This window comes from Nematolebias whitei, chromosome 15 (assembly GCF_014905685.2).
Source record: "Nematolebias whitei isolate Nwh7 chromosome 15, NemWhi1, whole genome shotgun sequence".
NCBI classification, from domain to species: domain Eukaryota; kingdom Metazoa; phylum Chordata; class Actinopteri; order Cyprinodontiformes; family Rivulidae; genus Nematolebias; species Nematolebias whitei.
Window position 1 is genome coordinate 208,131 of NC_056512.1, and position 24,201 is coordinate 232,331.

At 41.8% G+C, this 24,201-nt stretch overlaps 1 protein-coding gene across 1 annotated transcript in view; it reads left to right on the top strand.

The window, feature by feature from the left end:
* The window catches only part of LOC119421421 (histone deacetylase 5), a gene marked incomplete at its 3' end in the record, with an annotated part of 271,884 nt that overhangs the window by 186,666 nt on the left and 61,017 nt on the right, over nt 1-24,201 (top strand). Inside the window, 1 exon segment of the mRNA XM_037688782.1 lies at nt 10,124-10,210. Within this exon segment, the coding sequence (XP_037544710.1) occupies nt 10,124-10,210 (87 nt within the window).

Genomic DNA, 24,201 nt, shown 5'->3' on the forward strand with positions numbered 1-24,201 from the left:
AAATTATTGAACATGTATGTTCAAAAAAGTTCAAGACAAAACATGAACATGTTTTGAACATGTGTGATATGTGGAAGCTGAGACGAGCTGGTCTGGAAGCTCAGTCCTCACCTCCTTCTACAGGTGTGCAGTGGAGAGCATCCTGTGCTCCAGCATCAACGTGTGGCATGGAGGCTGCACAGCTGCAGAAAGAAAAGCTTTGCAGAGAGTGGTGAAGGCTGCACAGAAGATGTTGGAATCAGTCTCCCCACCATCACAGACATCTACACCTCCAGATGCAGGAAGAGGGCCACCTGCATCATGAAGGACCCCACTCACCCAGCACACACACTTTTTGCCCCTCTCCCCTCAGGCAGGAGGTTGTGGAGCATTAAGTGTAGAACCACTAGACTGAGGAACAGCTTCTACCCTGCGGCTGTTAGACTCATGAATCTCTAACCAGAATAATCACTGTGAAAAACCATATCATGTTGCTGCTGATCTGTTTCATGTTGCTGCTGATCTGTTTTATGTTGTTGTGTTCATTCATACTCATCTGCTCACACAGACTCATGTTTGTGCTGCTGTTGTTCAGCATATTGTTTTTGTACTACTAGTACTTAGTGTATTTTTAGTTTACGTTCGTCTTAGTTCATATCTTGGATCTTATTACTGTTTTTCTTTTACATTTTATACTTGTTTTGGATGTAACTGGGACCCTGTGTACACAATTTTGTTCCACGACATGTACCACATCTAGTGTGAATGACGAATAAAAAAACTCTGACTCTGGCTCAGAACTGGCTCTACAAAGTTGATTGACAGCTTAAACAGTCTGCGTTCACCAACATATTCACCAAACAACATCTATGAGTTTAAATGACTTCAGCCTCTTACACTGAGCCGTTATTGTGAAAACTGCAGACCCTTCTTTTTCTCTCTATTTTCACTGAAATGTTGTTAGCCATTGTAGCAATGCTCTGCCTTATGCAGGTGTTCCCCCTTGACATCACTTCTTGTTACTGACATCACTTCTTTTTTCTTCTTTTTACCACATGTGAATATCTCCGATTTGTTCAAATTGGCACTGTAATTTTTTTTCAATGTGTTATTAATGTTATCTTTTCAAAAATGCATTCTTATGTATTACAGAATAAAACTTAAGGTTATTTGGTCTGCAGAACTTCATGTAAACTTTCTTATTTATCCACAGGTCTGTTCTTATTTCCATTTTTAGACACACAAGCTGCACAAAGCCAGTCATTCTTCCACTGCTTCCATCCTAGCATGTAAAGTGATGGGTCCGGGTTGGCTCTCTAGTTCTGAAACATGGCCTCAGCTTTGCCTCTTTGTCAGACTGAACGTTACTATGTGTGTTTACCAGGCTATAAATGTCCTCCGTTTGACGTCGGATACTGGCTGCTGTGGAATGTTGCTCTCTTGCCAAATTGGCTGTTTCACACACACACACACACACACACCCACACACACACACACACACACACACACACACACACACACAGTGTGGTAGTGGAAGGGGGGACACATGCGTCACTGAATAGCACCAGGATATTTGTTTAGGTAATTCAAAAGGGAGTATCTGCACACACACACACACACACACACACACACACACATAAATAGGAACACATGCCCATGTTTATCCACTGCTCACAATTTTATTTGAGCAGCCACTTTGCCTGAACTAACAATCAAAAATGAAAAAATCCAGAAGAACTCTAAACAGAGATACTGACAACTTTAAGGATCAAGGGTGGCCTCATCCTGACTGTAGATACAATCTGTGTCATAGTCTGTTGCCAAACTAGTCCTAATCCTTCAGGGCAGAGCTAACCGGCTTGACTTTCCTGTAGATGTTAGCATTTGATTAGATTAGAAGCCATGTTGGTAGCAGAACCAGAGAGATGGGCTGGTAACCAACCAGAGCAACGTACAAAGGTCAACCTTCACTGAAAGAAGGCCTAATTGAGTATTAACCCCTGGGTAGCAGGTAGAAATTAAGCTGACATATCAACCTGTAGCAGCGTACACAATTTTCTAGGAAGGAGCTTAAACCCTGACTGAGGGCAGGCAAGGCCAGAAGAGTAGAGCTCTGCTCAAGGGAACTATGACAGCTGCTAATAAAAACACAAAGCTGTGTCTGTGCTGTCACAAGGTTGTCAAGATGAAGATGTTCCTTGAAGGAATGCACATCACCCGCTGACTTTACAGTGTTTTAAATTAAGTTTATCTTCAGATTAATTCTTATTTTATAAAGCAACAAGTCACAACAAATATAAACTCAGAGCACAGTACAAACATACATTACTACTAATACTATTATTACAACTACAACATTCACACACAATATAAACTGTACGAAAACATTTAAATAATGTAATGGTCAGCAGTCCCCTGCTGACCCCTCATCTACTCATGCCTCTGTTCCTCATGCCATGTTTTTGCACATCTCTGCCCCTTTATGACATGTTCACGTCTCCTGTCTCACTCTCAGTCCCTCCTGCATAAGTTTCTGCCCCTCTTGCCAAGATTTCTGTTCCTCAGCTTTGTTTTGCCTGTCACCCATCAGTGTTCACATCAGCTCCTGTCAGTCAACCATTCACCACGCCTCCTCAGCCTAAGCACAACAATCAGCCGTCATTTCATGCACCTGTTCAGCTTTCTATTTAAGTTCCTTGATCACGCTCTGTCCCTGCCGAATTATTATACCTTCCATGGTCCCTAATATCAAGCCATTCTTGTTCCTGTTCACGCCTGACGTTCATGTCTTGTTCTCTGGATTTTTGACCTTACAACTTGCCTTTTGGATTCCCTGTTTTTGCCTACTCCTCATCTAGTTTTGGACTCTGCTTTCTGACCACGGTATTGAACCTGTTTCTGATTATCACGACTACGCCTCACGGATCACGACTTGGCTCTGGTTTCTTCTCTCTGCTTTCCTGTTCATGACCCCTGCTTCGACAACCAGACCAATATCAAAAATATTTGTTTCCAAATATCTGGCATCTGTACTCATCCCTTTAGTTGGCAGCTCAGCACACCACATACAGAACACCATGGACTTTGTGGACAAGGTGAGGGATGTCATCATGGAGACTGATGAAACAATGGTCTCTTTTGATGTCACATCACTCTTTACGTGCATTCCTGTTGATGATGCAGTAGAGGTGGTCAGTTTAAAATTAAAATCCGACACCACTCTGAGCAGCAGGACCACACTTTCTACAGAACAACTGTGTCAACTCTTGAATCTGTGCCTGCAGTCAACCTACTTCACATATGGGGAGCAATATTATAGGCAGAAACATGGGTGTGCTATGGGGTCTCCAGTTTCTCCTATTGTTGCCAACCTGTACATGGAGGAGATAGAAAAGAGAGCCTTGACGTCCTTTTCAGGGACACCACCAAGTCATTGGTTCAGGTATGTTGACGACACCTGGGTTAAAATCAAATCTCAGGAAGTCCAACATTTTACTGACCACATCAACTCTGTGGATAAATACATCAAGTTCACACGAGAAGATGTAAAAAATGGCAAGTTGGCTTTCTTGGACTGTGAGGTCTCAGTCTCTGGTAGAGGACATTTGCAAACTGAGGTGTACCGCAAACCCACCCACACAGACCAGTATTTGCAGTTTGACTCCCATCACCCTTTGGAGCACAAGTTAGGAGTCATCAGGACTCTGTACCACAGAGCAGACAGCGTCCCCACTAACTCAGGAGCCAGGCAGAAGGAGAAATCCCACACAAGACAGGCTCTAGAGCAATGTGGATATCCTAACTGGGCCTTCCTGAAAGCAGAGAAGAAACCCAAACAGGACTCCAGTCAGCCAACAGGTGAAAAGGAGGAACCCAGACCCAGACCAGTGGTCATTCCATATGTTGAGGGAGTATCAGAGAAACTGAGACGTTTATTTTCTAAACATAACGTCCCAGTGGCTTTTAAACCCCAAAATACATTACGGCAAAGACTGGTTCATCCCAAAGATCCAGTCCCCCGGCACAAACAGAGTAATGTTGTGTATGGTGTTCAGTGTCAGGAGGGTGATCAGTCTTACATCGGGGAAACAAAACAGCCACTGGCCAAAAGGATGGCCCAGCACAGAAGATCAACATCATCAGGCCAGGACTCTGAGGTCTACACTCATCTCCAGGCCAGCGGTCACTCTTTCAGGGATGAAGATGTTCACATCCTGGATAGAGAGGAACGATGGTTTGAGAGAGGAGTAAAGGAGACCATCTTTGTGAAAAGAAATCGTCCATCATTAAACAGGGGTGGAGCCTCCAGGTTCAACTGTCCCCCTCTTACAATGCTGTGATTGCTAGTATCACTCAGCCCTCTGTGAACAGTAAACAGCCATCAGGTGCTAATGATCCATTGTTAGGCTGATGGTCCTTCTTGACCATGTGATCAGCTGGTTCTGGTTGTCAGCAGCAAACTGGTTGATCCACTCTGAGAAGGTGCTATTTAAGAGACTGAGCTGAATACAGCACCTCAGACTGAGGAAGTCTCTCGGATGAGAGACGAAACGTTTCTACATTTTTTTGTTGATTTGTTTTTTGTCTTTTTTGTTTTCTTGTTTTTTGAATGTCAGGAGGACCAGATTGAACTTTTTTTGGATTTTCTACCTGGATTATTGAGCATGTATCATGATATTAATGAAGTTTTTTTTTAATTTGATTAACAAGTGTGAACATGAATATTTTTTATTGTTGTTTTCAATCATTATAATGAAATCATGTGAAATATTACAATGTGAATAACATATTTCTCTGTTCTGTTTTTCAGAAAGTGTTTGTTCCTTCAGAGACACCTGTGAAAAAGTTCTTTGAGCTGGAAGCTGTTTTCTTCAGAGGGGAGCTGCAATGTCAGTCAAACAATCTTCTCAGAGCTCTTGTTTTGCACAAAGTCTCTTTGTGTGAAAGGCAGTTCTCCTTGGACCCCTGAACTGAGCAGTTCGTCTCCGGCCCCGAACCGGAAGACAGTTCATCTGTGGACCTGATCCTCGAGGGTGTGCCAAGGTCCACTCATTCATCTCCTGAGCAGATAAACATGTCGCTCAAATTACAGTTGTTAGAAGTTGCGATAACTGCAGAAGATGAAGCCTTTTCTCACTGCAAGACTCATGCTCTCAGCTGAAGGTTGCGAGGGACGGTGCACCTTCTCATCAGCTATTGCCCTCACAGACCCCTGAAGCTGTCAGTGATAGTCAGCTACCTTGGGCAGTACCCGGTGAGTCCTCCTCATGGTGTCTCTGGTCTGATCCACCAGAGAACCCCAGAAAGACGAGTGGTGCCATCAACACTGACCCGGTAAGGAGCAGAACCTGGTGACATGATGCAACTCTTGGTCTGGTTCTGCTATTTGAAGCTGATGCAACTTGGTAAATTATTTCCTGGCTTGCAGTGACGATAAATGACTTTATCTGATCACATTAAACAACTTCTTTCAACCAAAATCCAAAGTAAACTATTTATTAAAATAGTCAAACTTTGTCTAAATTCATGCGCGTATAAAACTGAAATAATTCCTGCTCAAAGAGTCAATTTAGTCTTAGATAAGAGAATTAAGCCTTGATTGATTCATTATTATGGTTTGTTTATTATTGTTGTTGATTTTTAGTTTGATTAATTTTGTAATAAAACTTCTAAGACAACTGTGGTCTCTTCATTCAGATGAATATTCATGTGTTCTGGTAAAGAACTCCTTGTAATGAACAGATTCTACTTCAGTGACTGATTCTGATCATTAAAGGGTGAAAATATTAATGAAGTTGTTGTTGGTCAGTAAACTGATCAGCTGCTGTCCCACTTTAAAGAGAGTTAAATACATAAAATAAATGTAGTGAAGGGGAGTGGAGAAACTGTCACCCTTCTTCCTCTATCTCACACCTTTCATATTGTTAGTAATGTTTACTCTGGTTCAAGTCAGTATGAATGAACATTTAACGTCAGTCAAAAATTGCATCATTAATAGGGGAAAGAATATATGTCGCTTCGGTCTATACGTCGCAGGACTGGCCAAAACTATGAAGAAGCAGGGATTTATAGTCTGGAAATTACGATAAAATACTTTGTGAGTTCATGTTAACAACATTTAGCTTGTCTTAGCATTAGCATGTTATCAACACTATCTGGTATATAGTTTATTCATTTAAAAAAAGTACAAAACAATTCCATAACAATATAAAAAAAAGATACAAAAGATTTAAAATGAAAGGCAGCAGAAAGAAGAAAAAATCTTATTATATCTGCCCCTTTTTTCAAACAATTATTTCAATCATAATAATTTTCAAGTAACAGAACAAAATGAATAACTTTCTAATTTTTCTAATTCTAATACAAAACACACACTAATCTACTTCATATATACTTTTTTAACAATTCAGCTTTGATCTTTTTCTTAAATGTGCACATTGACTTGGCATTTTTCACATCACTCTCTAGACCATTCCACAATCCAACTCCTTGGATTGAGGTAGACCTTCCCTTCAGACTAGTTCTGAATTTTGGTTTGACAAATATCTCTATCCCCTTAAGATTGTAACAACTTTGTCTTTTAACAACATTTCTTTGGATATTTAATGGTAATGTGTTATTTTGAGCTCTATACATAACTGATAAAATACTATAATCTACCAAATCATGGAACTTTAATAACTTCAGTTGATAAAATAATGTGCTTGATGGGTGACTGTAATGCTTTCTGGTGATAATTCTTACAGCTCTTTTCTGTAAAATAAAAATAGGTTTTGTAAATGTTTTACACGCTTTCCCCCAAACATCAATGCAATAGATTAAATGTGGAACAATGATTGTGTTATACAACATGTACAGAGCTTTATCATTTAATAATTCCCTGACTTTGTATAGTACTGCAATAGATTTAGATATTTTTGTTCTTACAGAATTGATGTGATTTTTCCATGTTAGCTGTTCATCAATGATTACACCCAAAAATTTCATCTCATTAACTCTACAAATCTCAACACCCTCAATTTTAAATGGATCATCAACAGTTCTCTTTTTGTTACTAAATATCATGTATTTAGTTTTATCTAAATTTAATGATAATTTATTAAGTTTAAACCAAGTTTGTATTTTATCAAATTCTGTCTTCATCAATTCCAACATCCGTTTTACATCTTTACCCAAACAAAAAAATGTGGTGTCATCTGCAAAAAGGACACATTTGAGGAGTCCTGATACATTCACTAAGTCGTTCACATATAAAATAAATAACTTTTGTCCAAGTACAGAGCCTTGAGGAACTCCACACGTGATATTGTACAGGTCAGATCTTACACCATTTATTTGTACAAACTGGTTCCTATCTTTTAAATAGCTAGATACCCAGTGTAATGCTGGTCCTCTTATACCATATTTATTTAATTTTTCAAGGAGAATAGTGTGGTCAATAGTATCGAATGCTTTTTTTAAATCAACAAAAATACTAACACAATACTGTTTTTGATCGACAGCAGTAGTTATTTGTTCCATTTTTTCCATGAGAGCCATTGATGTAGAGTTTTTTGCTCTAAACCCATACTGACTGCTACTTAGAATGTTTTGTTTAGTAATAAATTTATCTAATCTGGTCACAAATAGTTTTTCTAGAATTTTTGAGAACTGTGGTAATAAGGATATTGGTCTATAATTATTGAACACACATTTATCACCATTTTTAAAGAGAGGAACTACCTTTGCTACTTTCATATTGTCTGGAAATATTCCTTTTGAAAATGATAAATTACAAATATATGTAAACGGCTCGATAACATAACTCATTATGTCCTTTACAAACATCATATCCATGTCCACCCAGTCTTTTGATCTCTTATCTGTAAGATTCTTTACAACATTCATTATTTCTTCTTTGTCAGTTCCATTAAGAAAAATACTGTTGTCACAACTTATAACTGAATGGTTCACATTATTGTCTACTTTTGGTATTTTAGCTGCAAGGCTTGATCCAACGTTCACAAAATGATGATTAAATCCATTTACAATTTCATTTTCATCATGGATTTCATCGTCATCCTTCAAAAAATATTGTGAAATACCTGTTTTTGCTTTGACTTTTCAGAACACTATTTATTACTCGCCATGTAGCTTTCATATCACCATTACTTTTATTTAATAAATCACTATAATATTCCTTCTTGTGTTTCCTTATAATCCCTACTAATTTATTTTTATACTTCTTATATTTCTTTTCAGCCTCTTGTGTTCTCAATTTCAAGAAACATGTATACAAACAATTATTTTTTTTACAAGCATTTCTCAACCCTTTCGTCATCCATGGTTGGTCAACAACATTTCTCTTTGTATAATTATTTTGCACACAATTCTTTTCATACAGAACTCCTAAAATATTCATAAACTCATCATATGATCTGTTTACATCATCAACATACACGTCTTTCCAGCTTTGTTTATGTAAATCATCTTTTAATTTGTCCATTGCTTTCTTTTGATGTGTTTATTGTTTTTTCCTTAATTGTAATTTCTTTTGTAATGCTTTGATCATTTTTATAAATCGTGAAAACTGGTAAGTGATCACTTAAATCACTCGTTAAAATACCTCCCATCACATCCCCATTTGTTACATTTGTGAAAATATTATCGATTATTGTAGCACTATGAGTTGTAATTCTTGTTGGTTTTGATATTAACGGATAAAGATTTAAACTATACAATGAATTTGTAAATGTACTGATGTTATTTGAATCTGTTTTATTTCCCAGGTCAATATTAAAATCTCCACAGAAAAAAATGCTTTTATTAAAACTCTTGTCCAATAGTTGTACGATTTTATCAGTGAATATTTCTATATTTGATCCTGGAGATCGATATACACAACTTATCAATATGTTTTTATCATTCTTGTTTATTATTTCTATTGTTATTATTTCCATGATATTATCAACAATTATTGACATTTCATTAATTAACTTACATTTTATTTCATTTTTAACAAATAGAGCCACTCCACCACCTCTTTTGTTGCTTCTGTTCACATGATATAATTCATACCCTTCCATGTGAACATTAGTTGTGTTTTCATCGTTGAGCCATGTCTCTGACAGTGCTATTATTGTAAAGGTTCTGTTTAGCTGTTTTAAATAATCTGTTATTTTGGATATATTTGCATTTAAACTTCTACTATTAAAGTGAATAATAGAGAGACCTCCATTAGTTATATTGATGTCATTAAACTGTTCTTCATTGTAATATTCACAGTCTTTTATTGCAGGGAAAAAATTTGTATCAATCGCATCTTCAACATTGTATATTTTAAAATCTAAGTCTTCGTATGTTGCCATGTTTTAATGTATTTGTTTGTTTTATATTTTGTTAATTTCTTGTTTGTGAAGTTATGTCGATGATTTATCATCTGTCATCTCCTGAGCTCATTTTCTCTCATTATGTTATTAGAGCTCATCCATTAATCTTCTTTACATACAACTGTTGCAACAAAATCACAGAACTAAACAACTTAATAAAAAACAGAGTAATTGTAAGCTTACTGTTGATCAAATGTTTTCTACAAAGACGATGTAATCCTGTTGCTGTCAACATTTTCTGGTTTTTCATCTCCACATGACAGCATTATTGATCACTCCAGATCATCACTGTGCACTGCCATGTTTTGCCTGTCAGGGTAGCTAGTGTGTCGCGTGACTGAAAACTATCCATAGTAACCGAACATGATTTTCAGAAATATATATATATCTGGACAATGATTTTGTTTTTGTTCCACTAAACCGTAAAGTAATGCCACCACACGCCAACCCCACCCCACCCCCTCCTTATGGTTTGTTTCTATTTGCAGCACTTGTAAACATTTTCCCCTGTGTCCTTCCGCCAAGCCATGCTGAATTTAGACTAATGTCAAGGGAACAGTAAATGTTCGTGCTATCCACAGCTAGGCTAGCAGCTGTTTTTAGGGACCAGGACACCGTGTTCCTGACTTTGAGCAACATTCACAGCTCCTCTAAATAAAATGGAAGCTGACTTTATACAGTGTATGTACGTATGTGTGTTCGCCAACAGTGATGCAATAATATGCTGTGCCCCTGACAACACTTTTCAGGCTAATCAATCACTCTGTCTGTTACAGTAGTGGACGTGAAGAACAGCCTACCATCAGGCATGCAGAGTCCAGCAGGAACAACCCCCGAGCTTGGAGGAGGAGAGGGAGATGGCAGTGAGTTTCTAAACTCAACTATTTTCACCTCAAAACACCAAACACCTTCTAAAGCAGCTGGTTTCACAGATGCTGCAGGAGGATTAGTTAAGGACCTAGACCTCCTTAAAGAAATGCATATCACCCACCGCCCTTCATGTGAGAGTTTTAAATCAAGATCAGTTCTATCAAATCTCAAACTAACATATTTACTGAACGTTGTGAAATATTACGAGCTGTCACACAATACATTTTGTTAATGACTCTCAGCTTGATTACAGTGACATTATTTACATGAACGCTCCTACAAGAACCCTGCAGATGTTGGATGCTGTCTATCATGGTGCACTAAGATTCATAACTGGCTGTGATTATCATACCCATCACTGCACCCAGTATTCACTGGTTAACTGGACATCATTAACTTCACGCAGACTCTCTCACTGGTACATTTTCATCTTTAAATCACTTCTTGGTCTGTTGCCTTCATACATCTCCTCCTACATGTCTCTGCGTGAGTGCAGCTACAGAGTGCGCTCTCAGGACATCATTACCTGCAGTGTTCCCTCAGTGAGGACTGAACTAGACAAAAGGACCTTCTCCTACTCCGCTCCCGTTTCCTGGAATATCTTGCAAAAAGATCTGAAGCTCTCGACCTTTGACCTCTCTAAGTGTCTTTAAGAATCTGTTGGACTCCTGGCAGGGACCAATGCAGACATGTTCCTGTTTTTAGTTTTTTACATTTGCCTTAGAATCTAGCTGTTTTTATTACTTTTTTTGCCATCTTATTTTAAATTGTAAAAAAAAAAATCTGTATGCCTTTTTATAACTGTCCATTGTTGTCATCATTCTTTGTTGAAATCGGGTCTCTCTTGTAAATGAGTCCTCGAGGCTCAGTGGGATTAACTTGTCTAAATAAAAGTTGAATGAAAGCTACTACTACTTCGAAATTCATCTTAATATCTGTACAAGTGAATACATTAAAAAACATTTTTTCATTTACCCGTTATTTATACATGTAGTCTCATTGAGTCACAAGAACTCATTTTCAAGAGAGACCTGGTTTTGAGAGCAAATGGTGGGGGTTAAGGACCTTGCTCGGGCCCAGAGTGGGGCAAATGAGGGTGGAGGCAGGTGTGGGTGTTTTACCTTTTCCACCCAGATTTTGATGTTGATGTTACCGGGAGTTGAACCTGTGACTTCCCGACCACAGGCCCATCTTCTCTAACCTCTGCTCCACCACTCCCCAATTAATTAATTAATTTTGAACATTTCCAAAAAACTAAAAAGTTGACAAATTAAATTTTTCTGTGCTAGCCATGTTGAATTGGGTTGTAGTTGTAGGTGAGGTCACCAGCCTTCAGAAACTGAACATAGGAACCAGACTGGACAGGGGGCTCAGGGGGACAGAAGATGGTTTTATCGTCCTAATGTTTAGCTGTGACAAATTGTTTCTACTCAGAGTGATGTCATAAAGAAAAGTAACTATATTTACCAGGCAGACATGTACAGGCAGATGAGATGAGGCAAATGAGAACAAACACACACCTACACCCCCCCCCCCCCCCCACACACACACAACATAGGAGGATCTGCGGTGGAAGTGGTCTCCAGCTACAAGTACTCAGGTGTGCACATGAATGACAGTGTCAGCTGGAGCAACAACACCACCAGCCTGATCAAGAAAGCTCATCAGAGACTCTACTTCCTCAGACGGCTGAGGCGAGCTGGTCTGGGAAGCTCAGTCCTCACCTCCTTCTACAGGTGTGCAGTGGAGAGCATCCTGTGCTCCAGCATCAACGTGTGGCATGGAGGCTGCACAGCTGCAGAAAGAAAAGCTTTGCAGAGAGTGGTGAAGGCTGCACAGAAGATGTTGGAGTCAGTCTCCCCACCATCACAGACATCTACACCTCCAGATGCAGGAAGAGGGCCACCTGCATCATGAAGGACCCCACTCACCCAGCACACACACTTTTTGCCCCACTCCCCTCAGGCAGAAGGTTGAGGAGCATTAAGTTCAGAACCACTAAACTGAGCAACAGCTTCTACCCTGAGGTTGTTAGACTCATGAATCCCTAGTCAGGATTCTCACTGTGAAAATTACTGTGAAAAAAAAAATCACTGAAAAAATCACTATAATGCTGATTTATTTCATGTTGCTGTGTTCATTCATACTCATCTGTTTACATAGACTCATGTTTGTTCTGCTGTTGTTTGGCACTTTGTTTTGTACTATTAGTGCTTAGTAAACTCTTAGTTTAGCATAGCTCTTGGTTCCTGTCTTGGATCTTATTACTGTTTTTCTTTCAATTTGTATTGTTGTTGGATGTACCTAGGACCCTGTGTACATAGTTTTGTTCCACCACATGTGGTACATGTGAATGACAATAAAGACACCTTGACCGTGAGTTAAAAAAAATAAAAACAGGAATCAGAGTCAGTTTGGCTACATTTACAGTGGGGCAAAAAAAGTCTTTAGTCAGTCACTGATTGTGCAATTTCTCCTACTTAGAAAAATGAGAGAGGGCTTTAATTTTCATCATAGGTACACTTCAGCTATGAGAGACAAAAAAGGAAAAAAAGTCCAGGAAATCACGTTGTAGGATTTTTAAAGAATTTATTTGTAAATTATGGTGGTAAATAAGTATTTGGTCAATAACAAAAAATCAACTCAATACTTTGGGCAATAACAGAGGTCAAATGTTTCCTGTAAGTCTTCACCAGGTTTGAACACACTTTAGCTGGTATTTTGGCCCATTCCTCCATGCAGATCTCCTCTAAAGAAGTGATGTTTGGAGGCTGTCACTGGGCAACACAGACTTTCAACTCCCTCCACAAATTTTCTATGGGGTTGAGGTCTGGAGACTGGCTAGGCCACTCCAGGACCTTGAAATGCTTTTTACAGAGCCACTCCTTCATTGCCTGAGCAGCGTGTTTGGGATCATTGTCATGCTGGAAGACCCAGCCACGTTCCATCGTCAATGCATTCACTGATGGAAGGAGGTTTTGGCTTAAAATCTCACAATACATGGCCCCGTTCATTCTTCCCTCAACACGGATTAGTCGTCCTGTCCCCTTTGAACAAAAACAGCCCAAAAGCATGATGTTTCAAATGAATAATTCCACAACGAAGAACAAAATAACAAAAGTTTCTAGTCCTGTTTTAAAACCCACTACTATTCAGTAGCTTTCAACACCAGATGATCTGTGTTTTGATCCTGTATGCTCCACACTGGTTAGTTGTCATATTTATTATCTGCATCGTTTTTATGTCTTTATTCCGATTTACCTCATTTTGTATATTGCTTTGTGTGTTGCCTGTTGTTCTGTCTGTACAGCACTTTGGTTGGCCTTGTCGATGTTTTAAGTGCTCTATAAATAAAATGATATGGTATGGTAAGGTGAATGATTGAATATTTACACGAGTCTTACCAGACTTCAGTGTGAGCCTCAGGTCAAAATAATAAACAAAACAAACTATTTTTCTTCCTATTTTTAACACTTGCCTAACAACTCAAAAGTACAAATAACAAAAAGACAGGTCTCTTACCTGATCTAAGCTAACAAAAACAGGAGAAAAAAGAAACTTAACTAAAATGGCAGCTCACCCCTACAAGAACTCCTTACAAAAAATTAAACTAATTTATCAACGCGATGGACAGCAGGTCAGCTGTGGCTGGTTGGGACATGCAGAGTGGATGGAAAGGCCGCTGTCATCTCCAACTCAACTCCTCTTATTGTGCAGTACCTCCAGGCAGGCATCCAATCACAGCTCTGTTCAGCAGTATCTTCCTCCAGCCGCACACCTGGACTTTAATTGGCACAATTAGGGCTTTGCACACTCACACACATTCAACTTACGACTGGGGTCGTAACACTATGTCACCTGCTCTGGCCCATGGAATGCACTTAACGATGGCCGCTAGAGTCTTGAGACGCTAGAGACTTGGGACGGAGCGTCATGTAACATTTTAATGCTTGTATTTCAACACTGCTCCATCTTGCAAGATTAAAACATGGGATTAAGAAAATATCTACCTCTCCTGTGTGGCACGTTTATTTAAAGAGCTATTACAAGGATAACAATAAATTATCCTAACAGCGGGTGTGTTACTGAGCGAGGAAAATTGATTAGAAATGTGAATGGGTCGGTGGTGAACTGGGGGCTTAGCCTTAGCACTACACTTATTCCGGACCGTCACTCAGCTGGCCTGGGGTCCCAGCTGCTCGGGGTCTGCTGGAGGACCGCTAACGGGAGCTAGCCTCTGTGATTCTGCGCTGTCCGAGGAGAACTGGCTAGCTACTGTTTTTTCTACAGCATGGAGCCGAGCTTCCAGTTCAGACAGCCTCTCCTCCAAAGCTACCATAAGACTATATTTGTTACAATGTACAAACCGGATTCCAAAAAAGTTGGGACACTAAACAAATTGTGAATAAAAACTGAATGCAGTGATGTGGAGATGGCAAATGTCAATATTTATTTGTAATATAATATAGATGACAGATCAAAAGTTTAATCTGATTAAATGTAACATTTTAAAGGAAAAATATGTTGATTCAAAATTTCACAGTGTCAACAAATCCCAAAAAAGTTGGGACAAGTAGCAATAGGTGGCTGGAAAAAGGAAATTGAACATATAACGAACAGCTGGAAGACCAGTTAACACTAATTAGGTCAATTGACAACATGATTGGGTATAAAAAGAGCTTCTCAGAGCGTCAGTGTCTCTCAGAAGCCAAGATGGTAAGAGGATCATCAATTCCACCATTGTTGCGCAGAAAGATAGTGCAACATTACCAGAATGGTGTTACCCAGTGTAAAATAGCAAAGACTTTTAAGTTATCACATAAGTCATCATCAACCGTGCATAACATCATCAAACGATTCAGAGAATCTGGAACAGTCGCTGTGCGTAAGGGTCAAGGCCATAAAACTCTACTGGATGCTCGTGATCTCCAGGCCCTTAAGCGTCACTGCATCTCAAACAGGAATGCCACTGTCAAGGAAATAACAGAATGGGCTCAGGAATACTTCCAGAAAGCATTGTCAGTGAACACAATCCACTGTGCTATCCGTCGTTACCAGCTGAAACTACAGTGCAAAGAGGAAGCCATTTCTAAGCAAACTCCACAAGCTCAGACGTTTGCACTGGGCCAGGGGTCATTTAAAATGGAGTGTGGCAAAATGGAAGACTATTCTGTGGTCAGATGAGTCACGATTTGAAGTTCTTTATGGAACACTGGGACGCCATGTCATCCAGACCAGAGAGGACAAGGATAGCCCAAGTTGTTATCAACGCTCCGTTCAGAAGCCTGTATCACTGATGGTATGGGGTTGCACGAGCGCTTGTGGCATGGTCAGCTTGCATGTCTGGAAAGGCACCATTAATGCAGAGAACTATGTTCAGGTTCTAGAACAACATATGCTCCCATCTAGACGTCATCTCTTTCAGGGAAGACCCTGCATTTTTCAACACGATAATGCCAGACCACATTCTGCAGCAATCACAACATCATGGCTACGTAGGAGAAGGATCCGGGTACTGAAATGGCCAGCCTGCAGTCCAGATCTTTCACCTATAGAGAACATTTGGCGCATCATAAAGAGGAAGGTGCGACAAAGAAGGCCCAAGACGATGGAACAGTTAGAGGCCTGTATTAGACATGAATGGGAGAGCATTCCTATTTCTAAACTGGAGAAACTGGTCTCCTCTGTCCCCAGACGTCTGCTGAGTGTTGGAAGAAGAAGGGGGGATGCCACACAGTGGGAAAAATGGACTTGTCCCAACTTTTTTGGGATTTGTTGACGCCATGAAATTTGGAAACAACAGATTTTTGTGAAAATGTGATCTGACGCTCACCACCCCCCCCTGAGGAATTTCCAACTGATAACCAGCTGAATAAACTTTGTGTCATCATTTCAGGACTCTTGGATTCTCATAGATGTTATCCTTGGCCATTCCTCGACATACCTCGAGAATGTTTATGGATCTCACCGGAGGACAGTGACTGATTACAGTGACCTCGAGAGCATCTATAAGCGTTGTTGACCGCTCTCGTCTCCAATTGCAGAATGTCTATGCAAATATGTGCTTGTTTGTGTGAGGTGTTTTTTAATATGAGGGTTTTTTCCTCTGTCAAGTAAAAAAAAGTCTGATAGGAATTTTTTTTGCCTCCAATTCCTACATGTGTCCAGTTAACCACTGTTTTTGTCTGTCCAAACAGGTCTCACTTGTAAATGAGTCTTCGAGGCTCATTGTGATTTATCTGTTTAAATAACTTTGAATGAAAAAAAATACAAGAGAAAAGTCAAAATAAAGTGGCAGCTCACTTCTACAAACTCTTCACAAAACTTTTTACAACTACAGGATCTAAAGTTGATGACAGGTCAGCTGCGGCAGGTTGGGAACGGAAGCAGACATCATCCTCCTGCAGCTCCTCTATGCAACATCACAACAGAGTACCTGGACAATAATTCACACATTTTTGTCTTTCACTTTTTTTTGACAACTCACACACAATTAACAGTTTCACTCATTCACACACAAAGCATGACTTACAACGATTCCTGATGGATGATGCAGTGAAGAAAAGTAACATCCTGGTCGGGGTTTTGCTCTCTCACTTTATCCTGGATTCTTGTCAGCAGCCCGAAATGTTTTCCACTTAAATTTGGTGATTTATCTATTTGGTGATATATCAAGATGGCTGTGCTCAGAGCAGTTGCAGCTTCACAGGCTCCCAGTACCATTCCAGTTTTTAGAAGTTTTGATATTGACTCTGTGCCTGACTCCGCACGATTTATGCGTGTGAACTATAGCCAAACCGAAATGATGAGAATAGGTGCGGATTTGCCACAAAATATAGCAGAAATCAGCAACAAACTCAAAACTACGCTCTGCAGAATGCAGATCTTTTTTTTTTTTTTTCCTTTGTGATGGCCTCCCTTCTCCCCTTACAGCCATCCTCTCCACACCATTATTATGAAACATTTATTATAGTGACTATCTAGTGTAGGGTTTTTTTTTTTAATAGGATAGAAAGAAAGAAAAGACAAAGTAAGACTCCAAAATATAAGAAATATATACAAATAGAGCACACGTCAAAACACCCGGCCACTGTCTGTTCACCTGCAAAGAACATGACAAAACACAGCAACAAAATACATATGTATAAAGAACTTAAAATATTCATGGCTTTGCAGTAAGTTTCCATAAATATATATACCCATACCTACGCCTATATACATACATACATACATACATACACATGAATATACACTCACATACATATCTATATATCTACATATAAAGCCTACATAAGCATCCCTGCTTCTATTTGTGTGTGGTTGTGAGCATGCATAAGTGTATAAGGCTTCTCTAATAGAACATTTATTAGTAACTGTGAAGCAGCAGAGACCCGATCCCCAAGACCAGAGGCAGAGGAAAAAGCCCAAGACCCCAGGAGGGACCCCGACCGCGGAGCCCCCAGAGCCACCCACACAGGACGAACCACTCACCCACCCCCCAGAACGGACCACAGGGGAGAACCGGAAGATCCCCACCAGCAACCACATACAGTGACCCCCCGGGGCCAACAGCGACAAACTCATAGGCCTCCGTCGGCACCCGCCGCACCGATGTAGGTCCAGGCACCGAGGCCCGGGCACCGAGGACTCACACCACCCAGGCCAAGGCCTGACAGGGCCAGAGGACCCGAGCCCCACCAGGCAGACACCAGGCCGAGCCGACACACGCCCAAGCGCCCAGCCCCCGATAGCAAGGGCCCCAAGCGCGCCGGCAGGCAAGGGCACACCCCACCAGGGGGCCGCGTGATAGGGGCGCGATGCCAAGCACCCCCAGTTGTATCAAAGAGGGGGCAGTCCGAGTCTCGGCCTAACAAATACCCATTCATACACAGACACAATCACACTATCCCAACCTCAATCTCACATTCATTCACTCAAAGACATACAATAACGATACATTTCATTCTTATTCCCGATACACACTCTATACCCCCCAGGTCCAAGACATGTACCTGCCCTCTACAGGGGGCAGCCCATGCCCAAACCCAGGAGGTAAACCCATTCATTCTTGAGCGGAGAAGAGCCAATACCCCAGACCCGGCCCAGGCCATGCCCCGCCGACAGGACACCCCCCACCATGAAGAGGACACGCCACCGACCACCCCCACACACCGCCAACAACCAAGCACGCACCCCCAGCCGACCGCCCGCCAGGCCCCGGCAGCCACCCCGGCCAGCGGGCCAACCATGGCACCCAAGAGCCAAGCTCAGGGGGTCCAAACAACCCCAGGGAGAGCACAGCGCCAGCACCGCCCATGGCAACCCCCAGACCCTGAACCCCCACATAGTCCTGGTCTAGAATGCAGATCTTAAATCCATCTACCTGGAAGCTGTAGCAGAGGCGTTCCAGCGACCAGAAGTGGAAGCGCTGCTCCTGGCTTAAGAGGAGAGGATGCTGGGCGGGGGTTATGGTGAGGCTACAAGCTAATGCTAAAGCCGGTAAACTCCCCATGCCGTCTCTCTTTCTGTCGAATGTCCGCTCGTTTGACAACAAGGTGGATTTACTTCGTCTGAGAGCAAGCACCTCAGAAGAGATTAAGAAGTGTGCGGTGCTTTGCCTCACCGAAACATGGATTACAAGTGAAATGCCGGATACAGTCTTCCAGCTGGATAACAGACTCTTTTTTTGAGCGGACCGCTGCAGTGAGCTAACGGGGAAATCACGGGGAGGCGGAGTATGCATTTACGTGAGTAAAAGTTGGTGCACAAACTGTACTGTTGTAAATAGCTCATGCTCGAAAGCTTTGGAGCAAATAACAGTGAAATGTCGGCCACATTACCTACCCCGCAAGTTCACAGTGACTTTCATCACGGTTGTTTACATTCCTCCGGACGATAATGCTAATAAATCACTGCAGGAGTTACATGATATCATCAGCTCGCTGCAGAGCAAACACCCCAAAGCTCTTTACATTGTAGCTGGAGACTTTAACCACGTGAATCTAAAGGACTGTCTCCCAAGCTTTTATCAACATGTGGCAATTCCAACACGTGGAGACCACACGCTGGACCGTGTTTACACGAACGTAAAAGATGCATACAAAGCCGAACCCCGCCCCCACCTAGGACTGTCAGACCACATCTCAATCTTCCTGGCTCCTGCTTGCATTCCCCCGCTGAGATGCTCCAGACCGGTACAAAAGAAAGTTAAATGTTGGATCTAGGACAGTGGCCCCATACTGAGAGATTGTTTTGACCGAGCAGACTGGCAGGTTTTCAGAGCTTTCAAAGCTGCTGAAAATTGAGGATCGCTTGATCTAGACCAATACACATCCTCAGTTCTGGGTTACATTAGTACATGTACTGAAACCGTCTCCACTATCAGAAATGTTAAAAGCTACCCAAACAGAAAACCATGGCTGAATGCAGAGGTGTGCATCCAGCTGGAAGCAGGGAACACTGCCTTCAGGTCTGGAAACTCAGAGGAGCTGAGTAAGACAAGAAAAGAGCTGGTTGCTGGTATTAAGAGGGTCAAGGCCACATATGCACAGAGGATCGAGGGTCAATTAATCTCACAAGACCCTCGGAGCATGTGGAGGGGCATTAAGTGCATAACAGATTATAAAGGAAGGAGTGAACAATGCCCCAAAGACCCATCTCTGCCGTTGATGCTGGAGCACAGGATGCTGTCCACTGCACACATGAATCTCTAACTAGAATAATCACTGTGAAAAACCACATCATGTTGCTACTGATCTGTTTCAATGTTGATGTGTTTGTGCGTGCACATCCGCTCACACAGACTCATGTTCATGTTTGTGCTGATGTTCAATGTTTTTATGTTATGAGTGCTTAGTGTATATTTAGTTAATGTTTTTCTTAGTTCATATCTTAGATGTTATTACTGTTTTTCGTATACATTTTATTGTTGGATGTAACTGGGACCCTGTGTACATAATTTCGCTCCACCACATGTACTACATGAGGTGCGAATGACAATAAAGAATCTCTGACTCTGACTCTGACTCTGATCTGTCCATTGTGACATTGTCAAGTTTATTCCACAGAAGCGTCATTCTCTCGATGGTAGCAGACGGTTATAAAAAATCCTCTCCTTGTTTTTCCTTTCAGAGACTCCAGGGTCAAAAAGACCTCCATTATTTCAAAACTGTTGTTAATCCCACATATAAAAATTAGGAACTGAACAGTATAATTTACATCATTACTTTCATCCAGTGCTGGACTTCCGGCAAGATGTAGATGAAGGCACACATGTTATTCTAAGCTCCATTAGCGCAGCCCTCAATTAGTTACAAAAACCAGCCCTTGGCACTCCATTTAATCCCCAAGGTAAACCTGAACATCCATGCTCTAAAGTAAAGGGTGAAATAAGAGATTGATGAAAGATGTCCGCCGTTAATGAGAAAGATTTCCCCACTCTGAAAAATGATAATGCTAACACTACTAAGCTAAACATGCATAACTATGCTGCTGCTGCTGCTAGCGCTGAAACACCGATGGAGACGTCAAAAAAGTGCCACTGGTATAAGACGACAACTGAATGCAACTCCAACTAAGCACCCACCTGCTAAAAAGCAAGCCACTGAGAGTGAGGTCTCTTTAGCTGCCGTCTTAGCAGCCATTAAAAATCTGGATAGCAAAGTTTATGACATTGGAAAACAGCTGAAAAAAACCTCAGAAATGTTTACCCGCATCACACTTGAAGTGGATCAAAACACATTCGGCATAGCTGAATGTAAATCTGCAATGGAAAACCTTGAACAGAGGTTTACTACAATGAATAAAGAAAATGCAGCCCTGAAAGAAAAAAAAAACTTCTGGAGGCTGAAAGGTGCAAGCGTCGATGGAACCTGAGGCTGTCGGGTCTCAAAGAGAAAGGAGAAAATCTTAATGAAAAGGCAGAACAGCTTCTTTCAAGAATCTTACTGCAATGGGCAGACCAGGCAGAAGATATGATCGACACAGTCCACCGAGTTGGAAGAAAAGAAGACGGACGGACGTCAGGTCATCCTACAGTTCACTAGGAGGCGCCATCGAGACACAGTATGGAAAGTGACAGAGGATTTGGCTGTTTGCAAAGAACAAGGTCTCCGTTTTGCTCAATATTTTATAAAGGAAGACCGGCTGGCAAGAGAAGAACTGTGGCCCAAGATTACAAAAGCCAGATCTCTGGGTAAGATGGCCTTTTACAGAGGTCATGTCACAGTGATCGACGACAAGGTGATCAAAGCTTCATCTCCCTTCTGAAACCACAAATTATTATCTATGACTGTTTATTGCATCCTCCTGTTACAAGGTAAAAACAAAAAAACAACTTCAAAATATTGAATTATAAGCTGCACTTGTCAGAGCAGAACTCTTATTTGCTATCCAGTGGATATTTATTCTCACTCAAATGGAAAAGGAGTAGATTTAAGTTAAATTTAATGAAGTTTGTGGATGCAAGGTTGATTTTTTTTTATGTTGTAATGTAAAGGGCATTGTTAAACTTTTTCAGGTGCCTGCCTTCAGTTCATTCTATCGTAACAATCGTAACAAAAACTTTCTATATTAAGCCAACATTTTTCAGTCAGGTCATCCGGACAGTTTCTTTTTTTTTGTAATGAAACGTTTCGCCTTCGGTCCGAAAGGCTTCATCAGTCAAGGAAACGCACAACAAAACTGATTCTTCCCCCAACATCTTACTCCAAAGTGGAACAAACCAGTTCTGCTTGTGATAAGATGGTCTCTTTGGTACGCCCCCTCCTCCATTGCCAGCCCTCTTCCTTGTTGACAGTCTTGTCAAACTGGTTGAAAACAACAAAGTCCATGCTCAATAATCCAGGTATAAAATCCAACATTTTTCAGTCAGGTCATCTTGACAGTTTCTTTTTTTTGTGCTGAAACGTTTTGCCTTTGGTCCGAAAGGCTTCATCAGTCAAGGAAACGCACAACAAAACTGATTCTTTCCCCAACAGCTTACTCCAAAGTGGAACAAACCAGTTTTGCTTGTGATAAAATTTCCAAGATGGCGGAGCGCACACACACTGCTGCTTCTCTCTCCCGACTAAACGATGTTTTCGTTTTCTTTGTCCTGCGAGCCGGAATGTGCTTGTACGTCTTCGTCGTGTCTAGATGTCCTAAAACACAAGTATAGCCGTGAGTTCCTGCATGATGTCAGAAAAACCAGACTTTTAGGAATAAACTGCAAACTCGAAGAAGAGCTACGTGACTGCAGCCTGCTCTGGAAGCCGGTGCCATCACGACCCTCACTCCTTCGTCACGCCCATAGTGGAAGCGCCATAAGCCGCGTGACAGGAAGCAGAAGCGAGGTAAGCGCGGAGGTATCCGAGCTAGGCTAGCAGCTAGCCCACACAAACCAGCTGTCCCATCCATGGTTTTGGCTAACTACGCTCTTTGGACAATAAACTGGATTATATACGGCGATGCCCCGGAGACCCATCTCTGCCTGATGCCCTCAACAAGTTCTATGCATGCTTTGAAGACCCGAACAGACCACCCAGCACCAAACTCGCCTCACCACCGGATGAAGAGCATCTCAGCGTGACCTCAGCCGAAGTAAGGAGTACCTTCAGGAGGATTAATCCGCACAAAGCAACTGGCCCAGACATCATCCCCGGAAAAGTGTTGAAGGAATGTGCTGATCAGCTCTGTGAGGTGCTGGCAGACATCTTTAACACCTCACTTACCCTGGAGACAGTTCCCACCTGCCTGAAGACTGCCACCATCATCCCAGTCCCAAAAAGCTCTACAGTGACTGGTCTGAATGACTATCGGCCAGTGGCCCTCACCCCGATAGTCGCTAAATGCTTTGAAAAACTGGTCATGACTCACATCAAAACAACCATAAACATCAACGAGGACCCTCATCAGTATGCATACCATGAGAACCGATCAACAGAGGATGCCATCTCCTCTGTGGTCCACACTGCACTCAACCACCTGGAGCAGAAAAACTCTTACGTCCGTATGCTCTTTGTGGACTTCACATCCGCCTTCAACACCATGATCCCCCAAACCCTGATGGACAAATTATCCACACTAGGACTAAGCCCCTCCATTTGCAACTGGGTACTAGACTTTTTAACAAACAGACCACAGTTAGTGAGGATCCACAACTTCTCCACCTCCACCATAACCCTCAGCACTGGCTCTCCTCAGGGATGTGTGTTGAGCCCCCTCCTGTTTACTCTGCTCACTTATGATTGTGCAACTACCCATCCAGGCTGTCACATTGTAAAGTTTGCAGATGATACAGCGGTGGTGGGATGCATCACAAACAATGATGAGTCCAGCTACAGGCAAGAGGTGGAACACCTGGAGAGCTGGTGCAAAGAGAATAACCTTCACATCAATGTGAAGAAGACAAAGGAGATGATTGTGGACTTCAGAAGGAACAAAAACATCTACACCCCCCTGAACATAAGAGGATCTGCGGTGGAAGTGGTCTCCAGCTACAAGTACTTGGGTATACACATGAATGACAACCTCAGCTTGAGCAACAACACCACCAGCCTGATCAAGAAAGCTCATCAGAGACTTTACTTCCTCAGACGGCTGAGGCGAGCTGGTCTGGGAAGCTCAGTCCTCACCTCCTTCTACAGGTGTGCAGTGGAGAGCATCCTGTGCTCCAACATCAACGTGTGGCATGGAGGCTGCACAGCTGCAGAAAGAAAAGCTTTGCAGAGAGTGGTGAAGGCTGTACAGAAGTCTGTCGGAATCAGCCTCCCCACCATCACAGACATCTACACCTCCAGATGCAGGAAGAGGGCCACCTGCATCATGAAGGACCCCACTGTAAGGGTCCCACTGCCTACAGCCTGCCTTGCTGATGACCGCTGATTACCAACACCTGGCGGCCATCAGCCTGATGAGCCTCTCCATCTACAAAAGGCTGCAGCCCAGTGTGACTCATCGCTGGAGCATATCACCTCTCATGGTATAGTACTGTTGAGCTAGATAT